This window comes from Mirounga angustirostris, unplaced genomic scaffold (assembly GCF_029215605.1).
Source record: "Mirounga angustirostris isolate CCGP_5_RB_7025 unplaced genomic scaffold, mMirAng1.0.hap1 SCAF_3, whole genome shotgun sequence".
Classification (NCBI taxonomy): domain Eukaryota; kingdom Metazoa; phylum Chordata; class Mammalia; order Carnivora; family Phocidae; genus Mirounga; species Mirounga angustirostris.
In genome coordinates, this window is record NW_026991711.1 from 129,375,630 (window position 1) to 129,397,206 (window position 21,577).

Here is a 21,577-nt window from a genome sequence, read left to right on the forward strand (position 1 = left end):
ATAGTGATCAGCACATCCACAAAATTTAATAAAAACTTCAACATATTTGAAGAGTATTTAAAGTAATGTATGTCTTTAATTTTATCTCTAGGCAGAAAAGTATGCAATTTATGCTATTTCATAAACAAATATGGAGACTTTTAATGACAGTTTCATTGTGAATTAAAAAAGGAGATTACTCAACAGAAAAAATATTAAGGAATCTGAATTTAAGTGAATTTTTAAAAAATGTATTTTGGCAAGTCTTGTTTTATTATGACGTGTGAAAGCATCATTATGATACCAGTGTACAATATTATGTGTCTACAATAGCATATATTTGTGCAGTAAGGGTATATTTATATAATTTGAAAACTGTTTGAGAAAATTAATGTCTGTTCTGGTTTAGATGCAAATGTGTTTTATAAATGGCCCCTTGGCATATATTAAGCTCTTTACAAATTAGATTAACTGAGGTAACACTTAGCAAATTACTGTTATCCCTGTTTATCTCTTGCCCATAAAAAGTATTTCACATAGGAGCGCCTGGGTGGCTCAGTCAGTTAAGCATCTTTTTTTTTTTTTTTTTGGAGTAAATAGTTTTAATGAATAACTGGCCAGTACTACCCCCAGTAGGCCAACTGGGGAAGATAAGACACCCCCCCCCCCCGGGGGCGCCTGGGTGGCTCAGTTGGTTAAGCGACTGCCTTCGGCTCAGGTCATGATCCTGGAGTCCCGGGATCGAGTCCCACATCGGGCTCCCTGCTCAGCAGGGAGTCTGCTTCTCCCTCTGACCCTCCTCCCTCTCATGCTCTCTGTCTCTCATTCTCTCTGTCTCAAATAAATAAATAAAATCTTAAAAAAAAAAAAAAAAAAAGACACCTCCCCCCCCCCAAGGCCCCAGCCCTTCTCCCATGATGCCCTGGGACCAGTGTACCTGAGCCAGTCATGTGCCTGCCCCAGCCCTGAGGCCCCCAAGTCCCAGGGGAGGGTAGGAAAAGAAGGTGGATGTCTGGGGGCTCAGCCCCAAGAGTTCAGGGAGGCAAACACAGTTGAATTTGGCCTTGGAAAAATCCATCTCGGGATGCTGATCCATGAACTTCTTCAGAATCTCCTGCTTTTCCTGCTCGTCCGAGGTGGGCAGCCCCATGGACTTCTGCCTCTGGTCGTACATCATCTTTTCCACCATGCTGCGAGTGTCACTGTCCAGGTCTGACAGCTTGGAGTTCTCAGCGTTAATCTTGGTATTGATCTCAGGGTCACTGGACACCAAGCGGCTCCCCAACTCCATCTTGTTGATCTTCTCCAGATGCACCGTCACCACCTTGCCATCCTCAGTGAGCTACAAGCTCTCCTCCACCTTCACCTCGTTGTAGAGCTCCCCGTCAATGACTTAGGTCATTGACTTAGATCAGCTTAGGTCATGATCTCAGGATCGTGAGACTGGGCCTCGCTTCAGTCTCTGTGCTTAGCACGGAGTCTGCTTGAGATTCTGTTTTCCAACCCCTCTGCCCCTCTCCCTGCTCAGGCACATGCTCTCTCATTCTCACTCTCAAATAAATAAATAAAATCTTTTTAAAAAAATTACATCTATTCTGGTGAACTAGTTTTTTGTATTCATTCGTTCATTCAAAAATTGCTCACTCTGTCAGATACTATTGCAGTTGCTGCCAGACAGTGTAGTTTTCTTTTTTAAAAATTGAGATACAATTCACACTGAGTAAAATTCATTTTTGGAATCCATGTTGGAATGCTTCATTTTGGTAGATATATAGTTGGGTGACCACCACCACAATTAAGATATAGAACAAGTCCATCCATCTCCAAAATCCCTGGACCCTTTGGTGATCATCCCCTCCCCCTAACCCTAGACCCTGGCAACTATTTTCCCTATAGTTTTACCCTTGCAAAATGTCATATGAATGAAATCATTCAGCATCTAGCCATTTAAGACTGGCTTCCCCATTTAACATAATGCATTTGAGATTCAGCCGCGTCCCTGCATGTAGTATTCATTCCTTTGTATGGGTAGGTGGCATTCCAATGTATGGATTGACCATAGTTCATCCATTCCTCAGTTTAGGGACATTAGGTTGTTTCTCATTTGGGGCAATTATGAATGAAAATCCTAAAATAATGTACATGTTAAGTTTTTGTGTACACAGAGGTTTTCATTTTTCTTGGAAAATACCTACGAGTGGGATTGCTGGATTATACAGAAAATGAAAGCTTAAATTTTATTTTTAAAAACCTGTCAAACTATTTTCCAGATTGGCCACACAATTTTGCATTACTATAAGCAGTATGTGATATATTAATTTTAAATAATTTTAAATAAGGACTCATTCTGGGTTAATAAAAAATTGAATAAAATTATTTATAATGAAATGCAAGTATTACCTAACTATACGTTTTTGCCATCTGGTAACAAAATAATTCCAATAATTTAACATAAAAATCCCAATCAAAAGCAATACTATAGAAAATAAGCCATGCCTAGATAACAAAAGAGTAGTCCAAGAAAGAAAAAAAATATATATAAATATATATATATTCTTTTATATTCATAAAGTTAAACACTGTAAATAATAGAGTTCAAAGAGTTTTGCCAAAAAAAGCAGAAAGCCAAATAGAAGAAAATGCTGAAATCCTCCAAGGCCACTTATTTTTTCATCTTATGCCTTGTAATATTCATCTATTTGGTTAGGGAAAACATCAAACTCCAAACCTGTAAGAGAATTTCAAGTGAAAGGGGGAAACTACTATTTCTTTGAGACCTTTTTATACAAGGCATGACCAAGTAATGAAATGTTGTCATGGTGATAATCTTAATCTGCATTAAACAAAGCACCAGGCAGGAAAGGCCCCATCACCTACATGTTAGAGATGCTACGGCTGTCTCGGCCGTTCGAGAGCACTCGGAGAGGGAAGCTTCATCCAGTAGTCTGGGCACAGTGGAGTGTTCGAGACTGGGGAGCCCGGGGTCAAGGGAGGCTTCTGCCAAAGAAGTAAAATCTGTGGAAATGGCACTTAGACAACAGAGTTAAGGCAAGAAGAGAACAAGAAGCATTTCAAAGAAATCAGATCTGTTAGCTCACAATGATCCATGCATTAAACAAGAAGAGGTAACTGGGGCGGGGGGGAGGAAGAAAGAGAGAAACAGGTATCAAGCAAAGTTTGAATAGCATTCACACCTTCTTTCTAATACTTCAGCATCTTCTCATTTCACTTATATAGTTTGATATTATTTAAATAAAATTCCTTGTGGAACAAAACAGTATCATTGATATTATTCTGAGTAAGACTTAAGAAATAAGAAAAACCATGACTCAGTATAAAATGATAATGTTTTTAATCACAGAGGACAGGAGAATTCTTATATAAGATGTGTCAAAATCTCAAATTCCTAAAAATCACCTAAGGATTAAAGATTTAGGAACATTTGGGTGTCCTGAGTTTCTCCCATGTTTATGAATATTAATTATAAAAATTAGGTAGGGTTATATTGAGGAATTTTCATACCTATAAAATTATCTCCATGCTAAAGTACTGGCATAGTAATATTCTATTTTTGGTTAGACATTAGTCTGTCAGATTCATTTATACCTAACATTAAGTCTAAGAATTAAGAAATTTTATATTTATTCTTATAATAGCTACTATTAAAAATATAGGGAAACAGTATTAAATTATTTTTATTGGCATTTCATTTATTTGGAGAATCCAAAATGAGACCATATAATAGAAAATACTTCATGATAAATTTTTATCACTAAATTAGGACACTATGTATGTCAAATTCATACCTAGGACAGCTGTGTAAATAATGGTACCTTACACCTTGGTGTAAGTTTCTTCTGAACACACTAAGGTACATTCCTGACTAATATGTGTCCCTCTTGGGGAGGACATTAATAAGTGGTAACCTGACAATGCATAAGGAAAGTTCTTAAGGTACCATCACAGAACTAAAATTTTGAGTTCTGCCAATTTCATACTCAACCCAGGGTGGAAAATTTTTCATTTCATAATATAAAATTTGGGAAATAGAGTCAAAGCATCTGTATCTCTTTCACAGACAGAGCATTATAACTAGATTCATTCCTCAACTGCCATGAAAGGTCTTCTTCAGGAGCTACATGATGTGGAAAAAAGGTGTCCTACCTGGGCTGGGCAGCCCCTTGGGAGGGTTTGCTTCTAAAACACCATCCGAAGGAACCGTGCGTCCTGCCTGTGGGGCTGGGGGACAGAAGCAGCACAACTTACAAACAAGTCACATTCACAAATGTAGCAATTCCTTAGTAGCTTAGTTTATTTTTATATAATTTGGGAAGAGAGAGCCCTAACTTTGTTAGAAGCCACTTCACCGTCCAGCTTTGATACAACTAAAATCGACTTAGCTTCCCCTTCCTACAGGTAGTCAGTCCTGGAATGAGAGTGTCCTGAAGAGATTCATAAATGATCACATGCTCAATTTTAGGATCAGGGAGCTATACAAATTTTTCTTTTCTTTTCTTTTTTGTTATGTTGCAGATTTTAAAAAGGTAAAGTGAGAATAACCAGGGACTATCTAAATATTATTAAAATTCATTAAATAATAAAATTGATTAAATTCATATGATTAAAATTCATTAAAAGCCTAAGTTTAAGTATTGTCTTTTAGTAAAAAGACCTGATTTATAACTTGTATCACTTTACTGTCTATATGAAACAAGACCTAATACACACATAATAGGAAAAGTAACATTACCAGTGACAGGACTACTTTCATCACTTGGATGCAGGGGTATTTTGGAGGGTGGGGAAGGTGCTTTTCGCTTTGTCCTCTTCAAAGATGAATCACCAACAGATGTACTACTGAGCTGCAGTGAGCCAGTTCTCACTATGCTTGCTCCACAGGGACTCTGGGAAACAAAATGACCAGACACGATCTCCATTTAGAAATTAATAGCGAACTTCAGGAAGACGCTGACCTTTACATCAACTGCTTCATATGCCAATATGAAACATAAGAGTCATTCATTCAAAAAACCTTTATGCTGCATCTGCCATGTGCCAGGAGATGGATATGTAAAGTAAAATAAAATAGGACGGAAGAATGGCATACAAACAACCAATTATCATGTGGAGGCCTCGTAAGCATAATAGTTAAAAACTAGCTGTCAGAGAAAAATATGGAGAAAATATGGATGTAAAGTACGAGGTGAAAAAGAAGAATATCTGTATGTTAAAACAGCTGGCTTGATTAATCTTTCTTTTTTAGTACTAACGTATTAATGACAAACATCTCAAAAATTTCTATGTCTACCCACGGCAAGGTCATTTGAGGTCACCGACTCTATACACAGCTAATGCTCACACGCCTGGCATGTGACCGTCAGCAGACCCGGAGACAGGCCTGCCTCAGCAGGCCGCCTGGTGCCTCCTGGCACACTGCCACATCATCTAACCTGATTCAAAGAGTTGTTCGTAGATTTTGGTCTCCAATTTCTCATCCCCCACTTGAACACTTTCAACCAGATATTTCCCAACTTTTGATCCATTAAAACTATTCCTATCAAAGTCGTCAATGACCACCACAACTAAACTAGTGGTTAATTCTTAGAACTCATTTATTTGATCTGTTTGCAGCATTCGACAGAATAGACCACCCTCTTAAACTTCTCTTTTTCTTACTTCCAGATTACCACATTCCTACTCTGCACAGATCCCAATGCTCCATTTTCTTTTAGGGTCCTTTTTCAGCTCAGTCCTTGCATACACTCTCTTCAGTATCTATGTTCACTCTCTTGGTAATCTCCCCTATTCCCTTGGATTTATGTATTATTCATATGCCAATTAATTCCAGAATTATCCCTCCGTCCTAGACCTCTTTCTGATCTCCACTTAATATCTAAGGCGATTTCAAACATGGCCTGTCTAAAACTGAGATCCTGATAATCCCTCCTTTCCCCTCTCCCATTAGAAATAATCCTGTTCCCACAGTCTCTCCTGTTTCAGGAAAGAGCAAGTCATTCCTCCATCTGTTCAGGCCAGTGACTCTGGAGTTCTCCCCATCTCCTTTCCCTCTCACACTCCACAGGAAGTCCATCTCGTTGGCTCATCCAGCTTGACTGCTACCACATGGTCTGGATTATCATCAAGAACCTCCTAACTGGGGGCGCCTGGGTGGCTCAGTTGGTTAAGCGACTGCCTTCGGCTCAGGTCATGATCCTGGAGTCCCTGGATCGAGTCCCGCATCGGGCTCCCTGCTCGGCAAGGGAGCCTGCTTCTGCCTCTGACACTCCCCCCCTCTCATGTGCTCTCTCTTTCTCATTCTCTCTCTCAAATAAATAAATAAAATATTAAAAAAAAAAAAAAAAAGAACCTCCTAACTGGACTCTGCTTCCACACTGTGTCCCTACAGCCCTTTCTCAACATACCAGCAAAAGGATCCTATCAAAACCTAAGTTTGTTTAGGTCACTTTGTTCAAAACCAAGTAACAGTTGCCGAGTTGGCATGGAAAGGCCAAAGTCTGGGTGAGGGCTTCTAAGGCAGTTAACTGCCTAGCCCCTAGATCTCTCTGACCACCTCCTTCCCTAAGTGTCATCTCATAGGGACAGAGCACAGTTAGGTCCACAATGGCAGGCACTTGATGGAACACCTCTCACTGAGGTTAACTCCTCCTAACGGGGCAGACAGGGTGGCACCTGGCTGACCTGATGGGGAGTCAAACCATTAAATGGCCTCCACACCAACTGAGGAACAGCTGCAGCCACCAACCTCCTCTCCCCTCAGTACTGCGGTCCTTCCTCCAGAGCTTTTCAGGCCTAATCCATCAAGGAAAGAGTTAAAGCCTGCCACCCAAACCCAGACTGATTCAGTCACTAAAGCCAATTCTGATTAAATCTAAGGGCCAGAGTGGATGTGGGGACAGATCCTCAACTGCAGTTTGGACTTTTGAAACAATCAAGAGAAGGACCCTTGGCAATAAAGGGCTGAGGAGGAAATGCACCGTATCGTACAGCTGGATGAGCAGTATTTAAATGTCATTTTGAGTAGAATATAAAGTTTTCTTCTTATTGATTAATTATGTATCTCTGTGTTTGGAAACTTTATTTGCTACCTTATAAAATTAACAAGTTTAGAAGTCATTAGGAAAAAGGCCAAAAATTCTCCTAAAACAATGCAGCACTTCACTTTTCAAAATAATGATGTAAGTATCAAAAGCAGTAGAATATGCCATTTTTATTTCTCAGATGAATTTACTTAGTAAAGCCCTATTAAGGCATGCTCCCTTCCTCTCATAGACTTACTTTACCAGTAAGAACATAGTAAGTGATCAATAATTAACTGCTGAATGCACAAATTTAGGGCAGCATTTGATTTTCCTCCTACTTCCACGCTGAAAACTTGTTTCCCATGCTTAGACAGATTGCTTTCATGAGGTTTAGAATACAAACTTGTGCTCCCCGTTAGGCCAGATTCCCAAACACTGTCATTTATTGGTCTTTTCTATTACCTGATAAAAGCAGTCGTGACTTGAATTAGTCATGAATTTCTCAAATGACAGTATCTGTTTAGGAGTTAGAGCTCTTAAATTTTGGTCATAATAAAATATACGGTACAGAAATTAGAAGGGAGGAATTTATATTGCAGACTCACAAGTTTATATGAACCTATCCATAACTCAAAGACAAAATAAAAATAGACTCACATATTTCATTTATGTCCCTAGAGGTCTTAAAATAAGCAAACTTTTTTTGTACAGGATATTTCTATGGATAAAGAATTTAAAAATTGTCAAAATACACAGATTTTAGTTTTACTAAAAAATTTTCAGTACCATTTATGAAGACAGCTGAGGGAAAAGAAAAGACACAACATTTTGAAGGAGCACATCTTTTATAACTTTATCCTACAGAACTTAACTCCCTTTACCCTGTTTTGCAGGTGTAACATGAAAATAAATGGACATACATTATTAGAGTTGCAACTGGATCACAGAGACTAAGAAAGAAGACATTAAGACAGCATGACTGTCACTGAGTGGTACCAGAAAGATATACATGACCTGTCATAACTAGATTCCATGGTATAATTAATGGTTAAAACTTATTAAGTTTATGACAAAACCGTAAATTTAACAACCTATGTAGGATGGGCCAAGGGCAGGAGTTTTCAAGGAGTAAGAATGGTGAGTTTAGATCATCAGCAACAGATTAATGATGGAAATGGAAGTTTTGTCCTAAGGTACAATAATATTAGTGTTAGTGTTCAAGGAAATAGCTTAGCATATATTTCTTGTCTTTCAAGACAGACAAGAGTTTTGTTGTTGTTGTTTTTGTTTCCAGGGGCGCCTGGGTGGCTCAGTTGGTTAGGCGGCTGCCTTCGGCTCAGGTCATGATCCTGGAGTCCCTGGATCGAGTCCCGCATCGGGCTCCCTGCTCGGCAGGGAGCCTGCTTCTCCCTCTGACCCTCCTCCCTCTCATGTGCTCTCTGTCTCTCTCATTCTCTCTGTCTCAAATAAATAAATAAAATCTTTAAAAAAAATAAAAAATAAATAAAATAAAAAGAAGTTAAAAATAGAGCTACCCTATGGCCCAGCAATTGCACTACTAGGTATTTACCCAAAGGATACAAAAATACCAATTCAAAGGGGCACATGTACCCCAATGTCTATAGCAGCATTATCAACAACAGCAAAATTATGGAAAGAGCCCAAATGTCCATTGACGAATGGATAAATAAGATGTGGGTGGGGGTGTGTGTGTGTGTGATGGAATATTACTCAGCCATAAAAAAGAATGAAATCTTGCCATTTGCAATGATGTGGAGGTGAATGGAGCTAGAGTGTATTATGCTAAGCGAAATAAGTCAGCCAGAGAAAAACAAATACCATAGGATTTCACTCACATGTAGAATTTAAAACAAAATAGATGGAAAATAGGGGAAAGAAAAAAGAGAGGGAGGCATATAAAAAAGGCTTTTATTTTTTAAGATCTTATTTGAGAGACAGTGCACAAGCAGGGGGTGGGGTGGGCAGGGGCGGGGGGAGAGGGAGAAGCAGACTCCTCGAGGAGCAGGGAGACCGACTTGGGGCTTGATCCCAAGACCACGGGATCATGGCCTGAGCCAATCCTGGGATCATGACCTGAGCCAAAGGCAAACACTTAACCATTGAGCCACCCAGGCACCCCAAGAGACTCTTAGCTACAGAGAACAAACTGAGGGTTGCTGGAGGGCAGGTGGGGAATGGGCTAGATGGATGATGGGGATTAAGGAGAGCACTTGTGTTGAGCACTGGGTGTTATATATAAGTGGTGAATCACCAAATTCTACTCCTGAAACTAATATTACAGTAAACTAGAATTTAAATAAAAACTTGAAACATTTAAAATAAATAAAATGCTAAAAAATTTAAAAAAAGAAAGAAAAAAGGCAAGGAAGGCCATTAGTGTCTAACTAAGCTGCATGCATAAGCCCTAGTTTTCCTGTGCCTTTCAGGAGTATACGCCTAATAGTCTCCTAACCGCTCTACCCTTGCATTAGTCAGGCATGAGCAACCCGGTATTTTTGAAAGTGAGTTTGTGTCTAACTGGAGAGAGGCTTCTAGAGGGTTTGCAAGTTGGAAGGCGGCCTAGTGTAATGCTTACCAAACAAATGAGCTTTGGAGATAATGTCAGGGCTTGAACCAGGGAGCATGGCCATCTAGTGTCTCTGCAAATGTTCAGCCTCCTCATCTATGAAGTGGGAAAAGTAAGAGTACCTAAACCTCAGAAGGGGCTGGATACTTATGTGAAATGACATGTGAAAACTCAGCACAGGGCTTAGTATACAGTACCTGCTCCATAAATATTAACTAATGTAACATGCAACTCATCTATTTTTAAGTATGTGAGTGTGATCTGTAAATAAAATAAGCAAATGATGGTTCTAATGTAGAGTGAAAAGTATGGATAAAAGGAGGTATACATATTCTAAGACTGTACTTTGTCTGCAGTGATGGTGGTGGTAAGAGTCCTAGTACGTATAGTCCATCTCCATTATGATCAACCTTAAAACCTCAACAGTGCCCAGCATTCAGGAACTGGTGTTTAGTCCACTGCATAAGCCAAATTCATTGTGTGTAATTCATTATGTGTAAAAATGCCACCTTTATGTCACCTCAGGCAGCTCCACCCTACCTTAAAGGAATTTAATAAAAGCACAACACTTAACACTAATTTGTTAAATCTTGGTGATGGGTATATGAATGTGTATAATACATAAATTTGAATATTTCATAAATTTAATGTAAAGAATTAAAGTTGAAAAACTCTTTAGAATGGTCTTTAGCTTTCAGCACCAAGATACATTTCCTTTGGCCAAATTATAACTGAAATTTTTTAAAAGAAGTTGAGATTAAACTGTATTTAAATCCAAAGGGTTTACAAAACAAGAACTCAGAGAGGTTTCTACTTACTAGGGGGAAACGCTTTGGTTAATGATTAGAGATGTTCAATTATTTACTTCAGTTAGAGTCACTAAGTCTGCCTACCATTAGTGAAAACTGCAGCCTAACAGGAATGCACATCACTGAGTTTTACAGTCTGTGAAAAGGAAAATACTGCACAGAGAAGAGAACACTCCAGCGAAAGTGACAAGGTCAAGTTGAAAACCATGCCAGATACTTAATCCCTCAGAATTCACACCCAAATCAGGATTTACTGGTTCAAAATGGAACTAAATTTAGCTGAAGAAAATAGAATTGAACGGCATTCAGTAGATTTACTGAGTACTAGCTCTGTACAAGTTATTAGATCACTTATTAATCACAGTTGAATTATAAGATGTGGGTCACTGAAATCAATATATTCTGTAGAAAAGAGTAAAGGAAAAATTGCAAATAGAAAAATAAGAAACAACTTGAATCAAAGGACAGAAATACAGTAGCCCAACTTCAAGGACATTGTTAAATGTTTCTATTAGAAGCTTTGGCTTTTTATTTCTGTTTATGATTTCCACATGTGGGGAGGAATGGGTTAGAGGAGAAAATCTAAGCCACCCCTTGAAATTGTCTAAAAACTCATACTTTTTTTTTTATTCTTAAGTGCCAGAATCACATTATCCTTCTCCAACTTGGATATTCTCTATAAATACTAAAAACATACTATTTAATTTACTATGAATTATACCCCAATGAGTGACCTTTTACATAACTACCCAAAGATCAAGTTTGAACTCTTAACTTTTTTTAAGATTTTATTTATTTATTTGAGAGAGTGAGAGAGCACAAGCAGGGGAGCAGCAGAGGGAGAAGGAGAAGCAGGCTCCCTGATGAGCAAGGAGCCCGATATGGGGCTCAGCCCCAGGACCCTGGGATCATGACCTGAGCCAAAGGCAGACCCTCAATTGATTTAGCCACCCAGGTGGCCCTGAGTTTGAATTCTTAACTCTTGATGGAAGAATTCTTTCTAAAATAATTTTACAACTTAGACAACAGATGAGTTTTCTTAAACTTCAAAATGTATAATTATAATAAAGTAAATATAGAAGTATGAGGTATTGTAATGAATTTGCAAAGTAAGCAAAGCTGTAAAAGGAAGTTTTTTTCCAATCACAATGAATTCAGTTTTACTGATTTGATCATAAAATTAGCATAATCTCACATAAGATGCAAACAATGCATACAATGGTAAGGAAAAAAAAAAGAAAAATCCCTATAAATCCCAACAAATACAGGTTACCTCATAGAAGTTTTGGTGTTCAACCTTTTATACATATCCTCTATACTTCAATACACACACACATGCATTTTTTTTACTTGTACTGAATGAAGGCCTATATGCCAATTTCTTTCTTTATGAAGTTTTTAAAAATAAAATGCTATTTTGGTGAGGCTAGGGAGTGTTTGTATTGCTGCCCTGAATCTCTTTCCACACCCTCCCCACCCCCTTAAATAGATTTCTCTGACTCCTAAAAATCTAGGACTTATATATCCTACTTTCATGTTCTCTCAATAAACCTGTTTTAAGATACTTCATTGATAGCACTGAAAGTCTTAGCCTGTCTAGGTCAACTTAGATGAAGAAAACTCCTATCAGTGAAGGGGTGTAAGAAATAGAGGAGATATGTCCAGTACCAGACTACTGTATGTAGGGTAAGGAGAAACAGGGCAGTGGTATCAGGGCCTGGAGCTATTAAACCCACACCATGTAAGCAGTCATCTATTCTGCCAATTTTAAGGGTGTTCCTATCAATTTGCTGAAATAAATTCTATGACATCAAGTAATGAGATTAGAGCTGGATTCACTTAGAGGTGTCTAAATACCACCACCACTTGTAACTTTTATCTTTTTTGGTTACTAAAATTATAATCCCTTCAGAGGATTCTGGGTGGCCAAGCTTGCCACTAGATTTCTCTCAAAATGTTCTAGATTCAAACTCATTAGTCAATGATAACACCTGCATCCTCTAGTTAACAAACTCATTAACCTGAGCATATCTTCCTCAAACTCTGTATCCTCTACCTCTTTTTATTGATGCCCAAAGTACTGGTGTTGACTTTTGTGTTATAGTCAGAAGTTCAGGGAGAAAGATGTCAGTTAATCAATGTTTTATTTCATTATTATACTTTGGAGTTTCAAAAATCCTCAGAGAAGTAATACCAGGACTAGGTATCACTATCTGATTAACACTGATCAAACCAAAGATCCATGTAACAAAGCACTTTTATCTGTTAAAGGCCAATTTTAAAAGACAACAGAAGAATAAAATAATTTGATCACACTGGAGTTGGAAGAGACCTTTGGAAATTTAGTTACAAAATCTTATTGTACAGAGGAGAAACCCAAGCCACAAAGAAGTTCAAAGGCTTGCTTTTCAAGGTAGAAGACAAAAGAAGGCAATGAGAAAAATCATGACAACAACAGACCTATTGGTAGATTCAAGACTCGCTCTCAAGCCAGAGTAGGACTGCTTCTGCCATAATATACTTTCTTTTCAGCCCTTCTCCATGTAGATCAGAAAAAAACCCACAAATTTTACAACCTGGGTTATACTCTTGCAAGGTTTTTAAATTTTTCTCCCTAAAGTAACCTGTGCTTTCATTTCATCAACCCTATAATACTTTGAAATATCATATAACCAAGTCTTATTAGTGGTAATCCCTTACTAATGACATTTTTTAAATGCCCAAAGATGAGGGCCTAACTCAGTAATACATCTCAGATGGAAAAAGAGAAGATAAATCAGGAGAAATCAGAGCTCAGGTCAAGTTAAAAAGACAGATGATGGTGGTAATCAAGGTTCTCCTGGTCAATGATCAGAAAAAATAAGTGTCGGGGGAGGGGAGGGCACCCGGGTGGCTCAGTTGGTTAAGCGGCTGCCTTCGGGTCACGTCATGATCCCAGAGTCCTGGGATCAAGCCCCGCACCGGGCTCCCGCTCAGCGGGGAGCCTGCTTCTCCCTCTCCCACTGCCCCTGCTTATGTTCCCTCTCTCCCTGTCTCTCTCTCTCTGTCAAATAAATAAATAAAATCTTTAAAAAAAAAAAAGAAGTGTCTAGGGGTAGGGTAGGGAAGTAGTGAACATCTATAGACTAACTGAGTATAGGGCCCCCACCAGAATAAAGTAGCAATCAAGGGAACAAACTGGGATCAACTCAGTTCATCTCAGAAAGGGGGCCAAGGCTGTACGGCAGGCATTATCCAATTGAACCTATAGTTTTATCCCCATGGCTCCAAGAAAGAGGCCTGCTTCTCTCTGCCCTGGTCTCTGGTACATGCTGGTTACCAAAGAAAGGCATTTTCTCCCCCATGAGGTCCCAAATGTCATAGCGGTAGAAAGCCTAAATAAGCTTCATACTATAGGAACTTGTAAAGGAAGATTCCTAACATTGATTATTTTAAATATTTTATTAATTCACTATGTGCTTCAGAGAGACACAATGATTGTGTACTAATAAATAAAGGAGAGAAATCCACATTAACTCCATTTAAGACCTATTGTTCTTTGAATAGTACAATTCTTTAAAGTCTAACAACTTCATAATGAGCATAGTTCCTTACATTTGGGTCAGGGGTAAAGCTGGCAGGAACCTAAAAAGTAATGGCTCAGAGGATTTTCAAAAGCATTAATTGAGTAATGTGCTTAGTACCTGGTCTCAAACATTAGTAAGTGCTATATAAGCATTAGTCATTAATTTTGCTCTTGTGATTAAGACCCTTTGAAAATGGGATTAAAACTACCAAGACTAAGTATATTTATATATATATGGAAAAGCCTTAAAAGGGGGAAGCAGATTATATTCTATTATGCTGCACTGGTGCATTTCTCTACTGAATGAAACAAGTCGTATTTTTGGAAATACAGACAGCTGTATCCCGTATATCAAACTAAAAATGCCATGGCAACCACTGTTCCTAGGCAATTGTAGAATTATGTGTGTGGTTTTCTTTCTATATGATAAATATAAGTGGAAAGTGGCGGGGAAAATCAAATGTTGTGTGATAATCTAGAGAAAAAAAACAAAAAGATTACTTAAAGATTACAAATATGTTCTTTTTACATCAACCTTAATGACTCTGCATAAAACATCTAGGATTAAAACTTATTAAGTGAAACTAAGACCAAATATATTCTTGCACATTTTATAAACATATGACAATCTATCATCTTACCTGCTTATAAACCATGATAAATATTAAAAGGTAAAATTGAGTAAAAAATGAACAATGTCAAATATTTCTTAAAAACAATTAAATCAGCTGTTAAAAAATGAACACACTCTAAGTATTAAATTTCACTTGCATCATACTGGATGGCAAAGTATTTCCATTTCTCAACATTTGAGTGTTTGTCTGCACCAGAATGCAAAATGAGATAAAATAAAAAGTTCAAGATAATTCCTTATTGTGTTAGCCAAAAGCCAATAACCTAAAGAAAATGAGGTACCATTCTAGTAGCCAGGGAAAAGCCGCTTTACTGCTATATACACACATAACTCCAAAGAGCAAAACCATACCAAATGTGCAAAAATAAAGAATTTTCCAAAAGTTTCGGTGGATTCTGTGGGTCAAGATGATCCGCAACTCGTGTCCAACTCTTTCTCCTCTTTTTCAACTGTAAAATCAGCCTTCATAAAAGGCTGATTTGTCAATAATACTAGGACATCCTTTGGCCACAGATTTTATTAAATGTGCTCCTCACAGAAACTTGGTCAGTGAACATGGTACAGATACTGGATTTCTGAACTTAGTTTCAATCCCAGAATTCTAAGTGATTTTCAATTTAAGTCAATGTCATTGCATTTCTGACTTCTGTCATGTGTGAAATAAATGACAATCTGTGTAAATAACTATATAATCTTATTGTAAATAACTGTATGCATTTATACAGTAATACATGCGATATGGTTTAGGTAAAAAAGAGTAGGAACCATCCATTACATATGTTGTTGCATAAATGGCATTTCTAACCTTTAGGCAGAATCATATTCACAAAATGCTCAAAGAGATCGGAGAAAAACTGCCAGAAAATTTCTAATTGGATAGTTTTCTTCTGCAAATGAACATTTCCATAGAAGATAGTATATTCACCTTTATAAGGAACAGGACACAAGACTTGAAATGTAAAAGAGTACACAGAAATTTAGGGACATGAAAAAAAACAACACGATAGCAATGACAGTAAACTATGTATTCTTTAAAATGTATTCTTTAGGTGGATCAAATAATCTTATTTGCAAAACTGTCCCAAAAAAACAGGTTAGGATAAATTATTTTACTGACTTGGATTTTTATTGAATCCTCTTTGGAAACTACACAATCAGTTGCCAAAATTAGCTCAGAAAACCAACAGCCTTTTATGTGAAGAGTTTCAGTTTAAGCTCCAAAATCACTATCCAATACTTTAATTTGCTAGTATGGAGAAATGCCTCACAGAAATGAGATCAATTATTAAATACTGACAGCCAAAAAGCATAAAATAGACGTGGTGAACAAAATTTTTTTACAAGCTACAGGTAGACTGACTTATCTGTAAGCCCATGTAAGGCAAACAGAATATCAACGACTACTTGAGAGGATACTAACATGAAGTGAAAGCTCAAAATGAAGAAAACTGCATTAATTAGAAATCACTTTGTTATGCATTACTGTTATTTATCTCTCTAGCTCTATTTTCTGACACTTCACACACAAGAGATAAGCATTTGCTATTTCTAATATAATGTAACTATTTCCATTATTTTCTTTCTGCTCTATTAAAGGATGCTTTGGTGGGGGAAAGAAAGTGTAAAAATCAGACTGTTGTAGGTCTGTTAAACAGCGCACCCTTGTGGCTTATTCTGACTCCTGAACAATAAAAATCTCTAGGATAAGAATATATCCAAAATTCTTCAGGGATTTGAAAATAATTTTTTTCCAGATACTTTTTCCCAGTCTACTACTTTCAATCATCAAAAACGTGCCTTTTTAAAGCTTCAAATTCAAAACTAAGTTGTTTAATATAAAATGTCTATAGTAATAATGACTATTTTTTTATCTTAAACATAAAACAAACAGTAGAGGGGCACCTGGGTGGCTCAGTCAGTTAAGCGACTGACACTTGACTTCGGCTTAGATCGTGATCTCCAGATCGTGAGATCCAGCCCCACATCAGGCTCCAAGCTGGGCGTGGAGCCTGCTTAAAATCTCTCTCTCCTGCTCCCTCTGTTCCCCCACTCCCCCCAGGCTTGTGTGCACATTCACTCTCTCTCTCTCTCTCTCTCGAAAAAAAAAAAAAAAAGATAAATATGTGAGGTGATGGATGTATTAACCAGACAGCAGGAATTCTTTCACAATGTATATGTATTTCAAATCACCACAATGTACACTTTAAATATCTTATAGTTTTCTCTGCCAATTATACCTCAACAAAGCTGAAAAGAAAGAAACAAAAGTAGAACTGCCCCCCCCCATTTTGATCAGTTTGTAGAGGGCTTTGAATGCCTCAAAAATACCTGCCAGTTATCAAAGTTCCTGAACTGGGAAGACAAGTTAAGTACTGGTCTTCTCCTTACTCCGCACCCTGGATTTCCCTAAGGCATGACTACAGAAGAAGGAAAGAAGGGGACAAGGAAAGACAAGGAAGGGAAACTGAATGAAGGACTCACTAATTGGACGCAAAAATAAAAAGAAAACACACTGAAAATTATCCTGAGCTTTTAAATCTGGGAGAACAAAAATAAGCTTGATTTTCAATCATCATGACTGAAATCATGATGATTGAAATCATCAATCAAATGCTGATTTCCAGGTAGTGATGAGTAAATAAGTAACCATGACTTCAGTCTGCAACTGGAATAAAATATTGGGATTGGAATTACAAAGTTGATATACTAGTTTCCCAGGGCTGCTGTAACAACTTACCAGGACCGAGTGGCTTAAAACAACAGAAGTTTATTCTCTCACAGTTCTGGAAGCCAGAAGTCTGAAATCGAGCTGTTGGCAGGGCCATAGCTCTCTGAAAGTACGATGGGAAAATCCTTCCTTGCCTCTTCCAGCTTCTGGTGGCTTCTAGAATTCCCTGGCTTATGGCAGCATAACTGCAATCTCTGCCTGCGTTAGCACATGACCTCCTCCTTCCTATCTCAAGAACAGCAGTCTTTGGATCTGGGCCCAGCCTAAAGTCCACAATGATCTTATCTCTAGATCCTTGACTTGAACATATCTTTTGGGGGGACACTATTCAAACCACTACAGTTGAGAACTCAACAAAGAACCCATCTTCTCTGAAAGAGTACAGTAAATATAGGCTAAGACCATGGATTCAGGTACCTCCAAATTTAGAAAACAGGTAAAGGAAGTGGGGGCAAGAAAAAAGAGAGCTGAAATATAAAAAGAGAATCAGGACCAAGGAAGAGAGAAAAATCAAGACCAAAGGGGTGATTTAGCACATCAAATATGGTGAAGAAGTTAAGGAAATGAGTGCAGAGATGCCTAGGAAAGCATGAGTTCACATGCACACAAGCACACACGCACACACACACACACACACACCCCGAACCATGGCTTAATTGTTAAGGATTTTTATAATGAAGAAATAAAAAATGGTTCTTCAGCTTCTCTAGGGAGGAACAAATAATTCTGGGTCCTACTTAACAATACATCAAAGAACTACCCAGATGTCCAGATCAAAAGAAAAAAATAATTGGAAAATTATATAAAGATGTCCAGTTTGCCAAAGGCAACATACAAAAAAAAAAAAAAGATTACTTAACATGGGAGCATCAACTGGTCATAGAGCAGAGGGTGAGAATCAAAAGAAATGGCTTTTGGTGAGGCCACTGGAAACACAGTCTAGAATTTTAAGAAGCAGACTATTTATTGGACAATGTAGACCTCTTCAGGTCCAAGCACAGAGGAAGTTTACTAGAATGCATGAGGTCACCGGGAATAAAAATTTGTGACCAGGAGCTAAGATTTATTTCTACATAAAGACAGACTTTGGTAATTAAAAATTTAAAACAATCCTGAAAGTGCTACCTTTTAAATGACTTACTATGAAGAAATGCAAAGGAGTTAAACCCACAAAATGAAGTCTTTGGAGACCCTGACTTGGCCTCTGCTTATCTCATTCAATTTCAGTCTCTGATTCTTGTTCATGCCCAGGCATGCCATAGTCTTCACATTCCCGTGTCTTTGAACATGGTTCCTGTTGCCTAAGGTACTCCCACACAGATGTTAATACTAAATCCAAGAATCGCCTCTTTTGTAACACTTCACCCAACTACCAAGTAGTTACTTTGGAAAACTTTGTAGCAAATGATTCTATCATTTGAAAATATAACTATCCTCCTGATTTTTAAGGTGAGACTTTATACCAGGGACATTAGACAAGAAAATTTTATTTCTATAAGAAGACAGCTTAATAGATGATTTTTCAAATAACTACTGAGTTTAAGCATTTTTTTGTTCATTTCTACCCTGGTTGCTATTTTCTTTTTTTAAGATTTTATTTGAGACTGAGAGTGTGCAAGAGTGAGCAAACGAGAGAGAGAGACAGCATGAGCATGGGGGGGCACGGGGGGCAAGCAGAGGAAGAAGCAGACTCTCTGCTGAGCCGGGAGCCTGAGAAGGCAGACGCTTAACTTACTGAGCCACCCAGACACCTTGCTATTTACTTTCTAAAGGCATATATGATAGTTTATAAATTACAATTAAAAACTATAGTTAAGGGGTGCCTGGGTGGCTCAGTCGTTAAGCGTCTGCCTTCAGCTCAGGTCATGATCCCAGGGTCCTAGGATCAGGCCCTGCATTGGGCTCTCTGCTCGGCGGGGAGCCTGCTTCTCCCTCTCCCACTCCCCCTGCTTGTGTTCCCTCTCTAGCTGTCTGTCAAATAAATACATAAAATCTTAAAAAAAAAAAAAAACCCAACTATAGTTAAAAATATTTAAAGTTAAGAAAACAAAGAAATGTTTATTAGTTGGTTGGGAGGCACTAGTTTACTTAAGCATTTAGTTTACTGAACTTCCAAGGGGAAATAAAAACCCTTCAAGTAGATACAAGAAAACTTCTCAGTGTCTCAAATATCTCAAAGTAAAATTTGCTCTCAAAGTTACTTGAATAATTTGTCTGATTACAAGCAACAAAATATATAGTCTCATGTTTAATCACATTTACTTAAAACTTCATTTATCGTCCACATGAAAAAAGCAAAGAATGTACACATTTTATAGGCATGAAAAGTAGTTTGCAAATGGATTTCCACAAAACAACATACTCCAGGGAAATGTGGTAGTACACAGAAGCAATAGTAAGTCAGTATGGGGAAAAGACATACCCAGAACCCTGCTTTGAACATAAGAGTATATAAAAGTAACTGCAATATATTCTATATAAACACTTTTTTTTTTTTTTTAAACTATAGAGTGTCTATGTATCAACAAGACACCCGGATTTCCCTGTGAGAATCCCAGAGTCAGGTCAAGAAGATACATCTAGTTAAAAACCCATGAATGCAACATAAAGACTTTGGTGCCATGAAAAAAAAAGTTCAAAATTGAGTATTTGCATTCCCAATACATGCATCAAGCAAGCACCTCTGGTTGGGCCTTAGTAAGCCAGGACTTTAAGGTTTATGGGTGATTTATTTGCTTGAAGATAAAAGTTACTTAAAATTGACACATTTATTCTTTACTGCATCACAGAACCATACATATGTAATCTCTTCCCAGTGCCAATGTTATCAATAACAAGTTATTCATCTTATTACATATTAGTGACTGTTACTAATCTTATTAGCAGTCTATGTGGAAAAGGCCAAGAGGAAAAATAGATGGTCCTCTGCCCCATCCTAAAAACACAAAACGAAACACAATTATGTACCTTCTCTGTTTCGTCCACACTCAAGGATTTCACTACACAAGAAGCTGGCCTCTCCTGGATGTGAGCAAGGTCCCGGGGGGCGCTCTGAGACCCTGGCATTGGAGGCAGCGGGGCCCGCCTCTTCTTGGGTGCATCCGATGGCAGGGTGTTTGAAATATATGGCTTGGAAATGGTATTGGACCTTGTAAAAGTTGGGCGATGCTTATTTACTAGAGGAGTTGCAGGGGCACTTGCAGTCTAATAAAGAATGAAAAGGCAAAACCTAGAGGTCATTTCAAGATAAAAAAGCACATGCAATTAAAAACAGATGAGAAGAATCTTATAAAATATTACATAAAAAAATACTCACCTGTTCCCGCTTTTTCTTACTGCGCTGAAAAAAGCTGAAAAACCCTTTATTTTCCTTCTCCTTCATAATGTCTAGGTTTTGTGATACTTGGCAGGATTCTAAAATAGAAGAAAAGCCTCTTACTTTTGTACATGGAATTGTAGATTTACCTCCAAGTTTTCCCTCAGTTTCTTTCCCTTGAAAAATTTATACAATGATGAAAGCTACTAATTATGGTCTACTATGAACCATGCACTCCGCTAGGCATCTTATATCTTATTTAATTCTCAAAGCAACAAGGAAGTTTAGTATTATTGTTCCTATTTCACAGCAGAGCAATCTGAAGATTAAAGAAACAAATATACATACTTGGGGCCAACAATCAAGCAATGACAGAGATAGGACAGAAACTCAATTCTTTGTGACTCAGGGTCTGTTCTATCCATAATTACCAACATTTCAGAAGTAAAATGGACACTTTGAATTAAATGAGATATGAAGCTATCAACAGTTTGTCCCTTTATTTTGAATTTTTATTTTGTCACAGAGCTAAACAATTATGAAATATTTTATTCTCTAAAGCATGATTCACTATAATTACTTAGTACTTTATTAAGTGTTTCCAAAAGACTATTTCTTCAATACGATGTTTCCCAACTAGGTGGCAATCTTGCCCCACCCCCATTCCGGAGAACACTGGACAATGTCTGGGGACAATTCTGATTGTCACAACTAGGGGTAGGGCAGGAGAATGTGCTACCAGCATCTACTGGGTAGAGGCCGGTGATGATGCTGAACACAATACAATGCACAAGATAGCCCCCCAACAAAAAAGGATCATCCAAGCCCAAATGTCAATAGTGTCAAAGTTAAGAAACCACATTTTAATCAGAATGGCAAATGTCAACCTCATGATTACATATTAACATTCTATTTTCCA

The 21,577-nt window shown here is 37.8% G+C and overlaps 1 protein-coding gene across 11 annotated transcripts in view; it reads right to left on the reverse strand.

Annotated features, from left to right (window-relative positions):
* The window catches only part of COBLL1 (cordon-bleu WH2 repeat protein like 1), a 164,828-nt gene that overhangs the window by 17,713 nt on the left and 125,538 nt on the right, over nucleotides 1-21,577 (reverse strand). For 8 of the 11 annotated variants that reach the window (XM_054506163.2, XM_045868728.3, XM_045868726.3 and 5 more), the window contains 5 exons: nucleotides 20,659-20,756; nucleotides 20,310-20,546; nucleotides 4,730-4,883; nucleotides 4,144-4,218; nucleotides 2,857-2,994 (listed from right to left, as the gene is read on the reverse strand). In XM_054506163.2, coding sequence (XP_054362138.2) covers nucleotides 2,857-2,994; nucleotides 4,144-4,218; nucleotides 4,730-4,883; nucleotides 20,310-20,546; nucleotides 20,659-20,756 — 702 coding nt within the window. The remainder of the gene's footprint in view (nucleotides 1-2,856; nucleotides 2,995-4,143; nucleotides 4,219-4,729; nucleotides 4,884-20,309; nucleotides 20,547-20,658; nucleotides 20,757-21,577) is intronic. The other 3 variants (XM_064586635.1, XM_064586634.1, XM_045868725.3) reach the window with 2 other exon arrangements.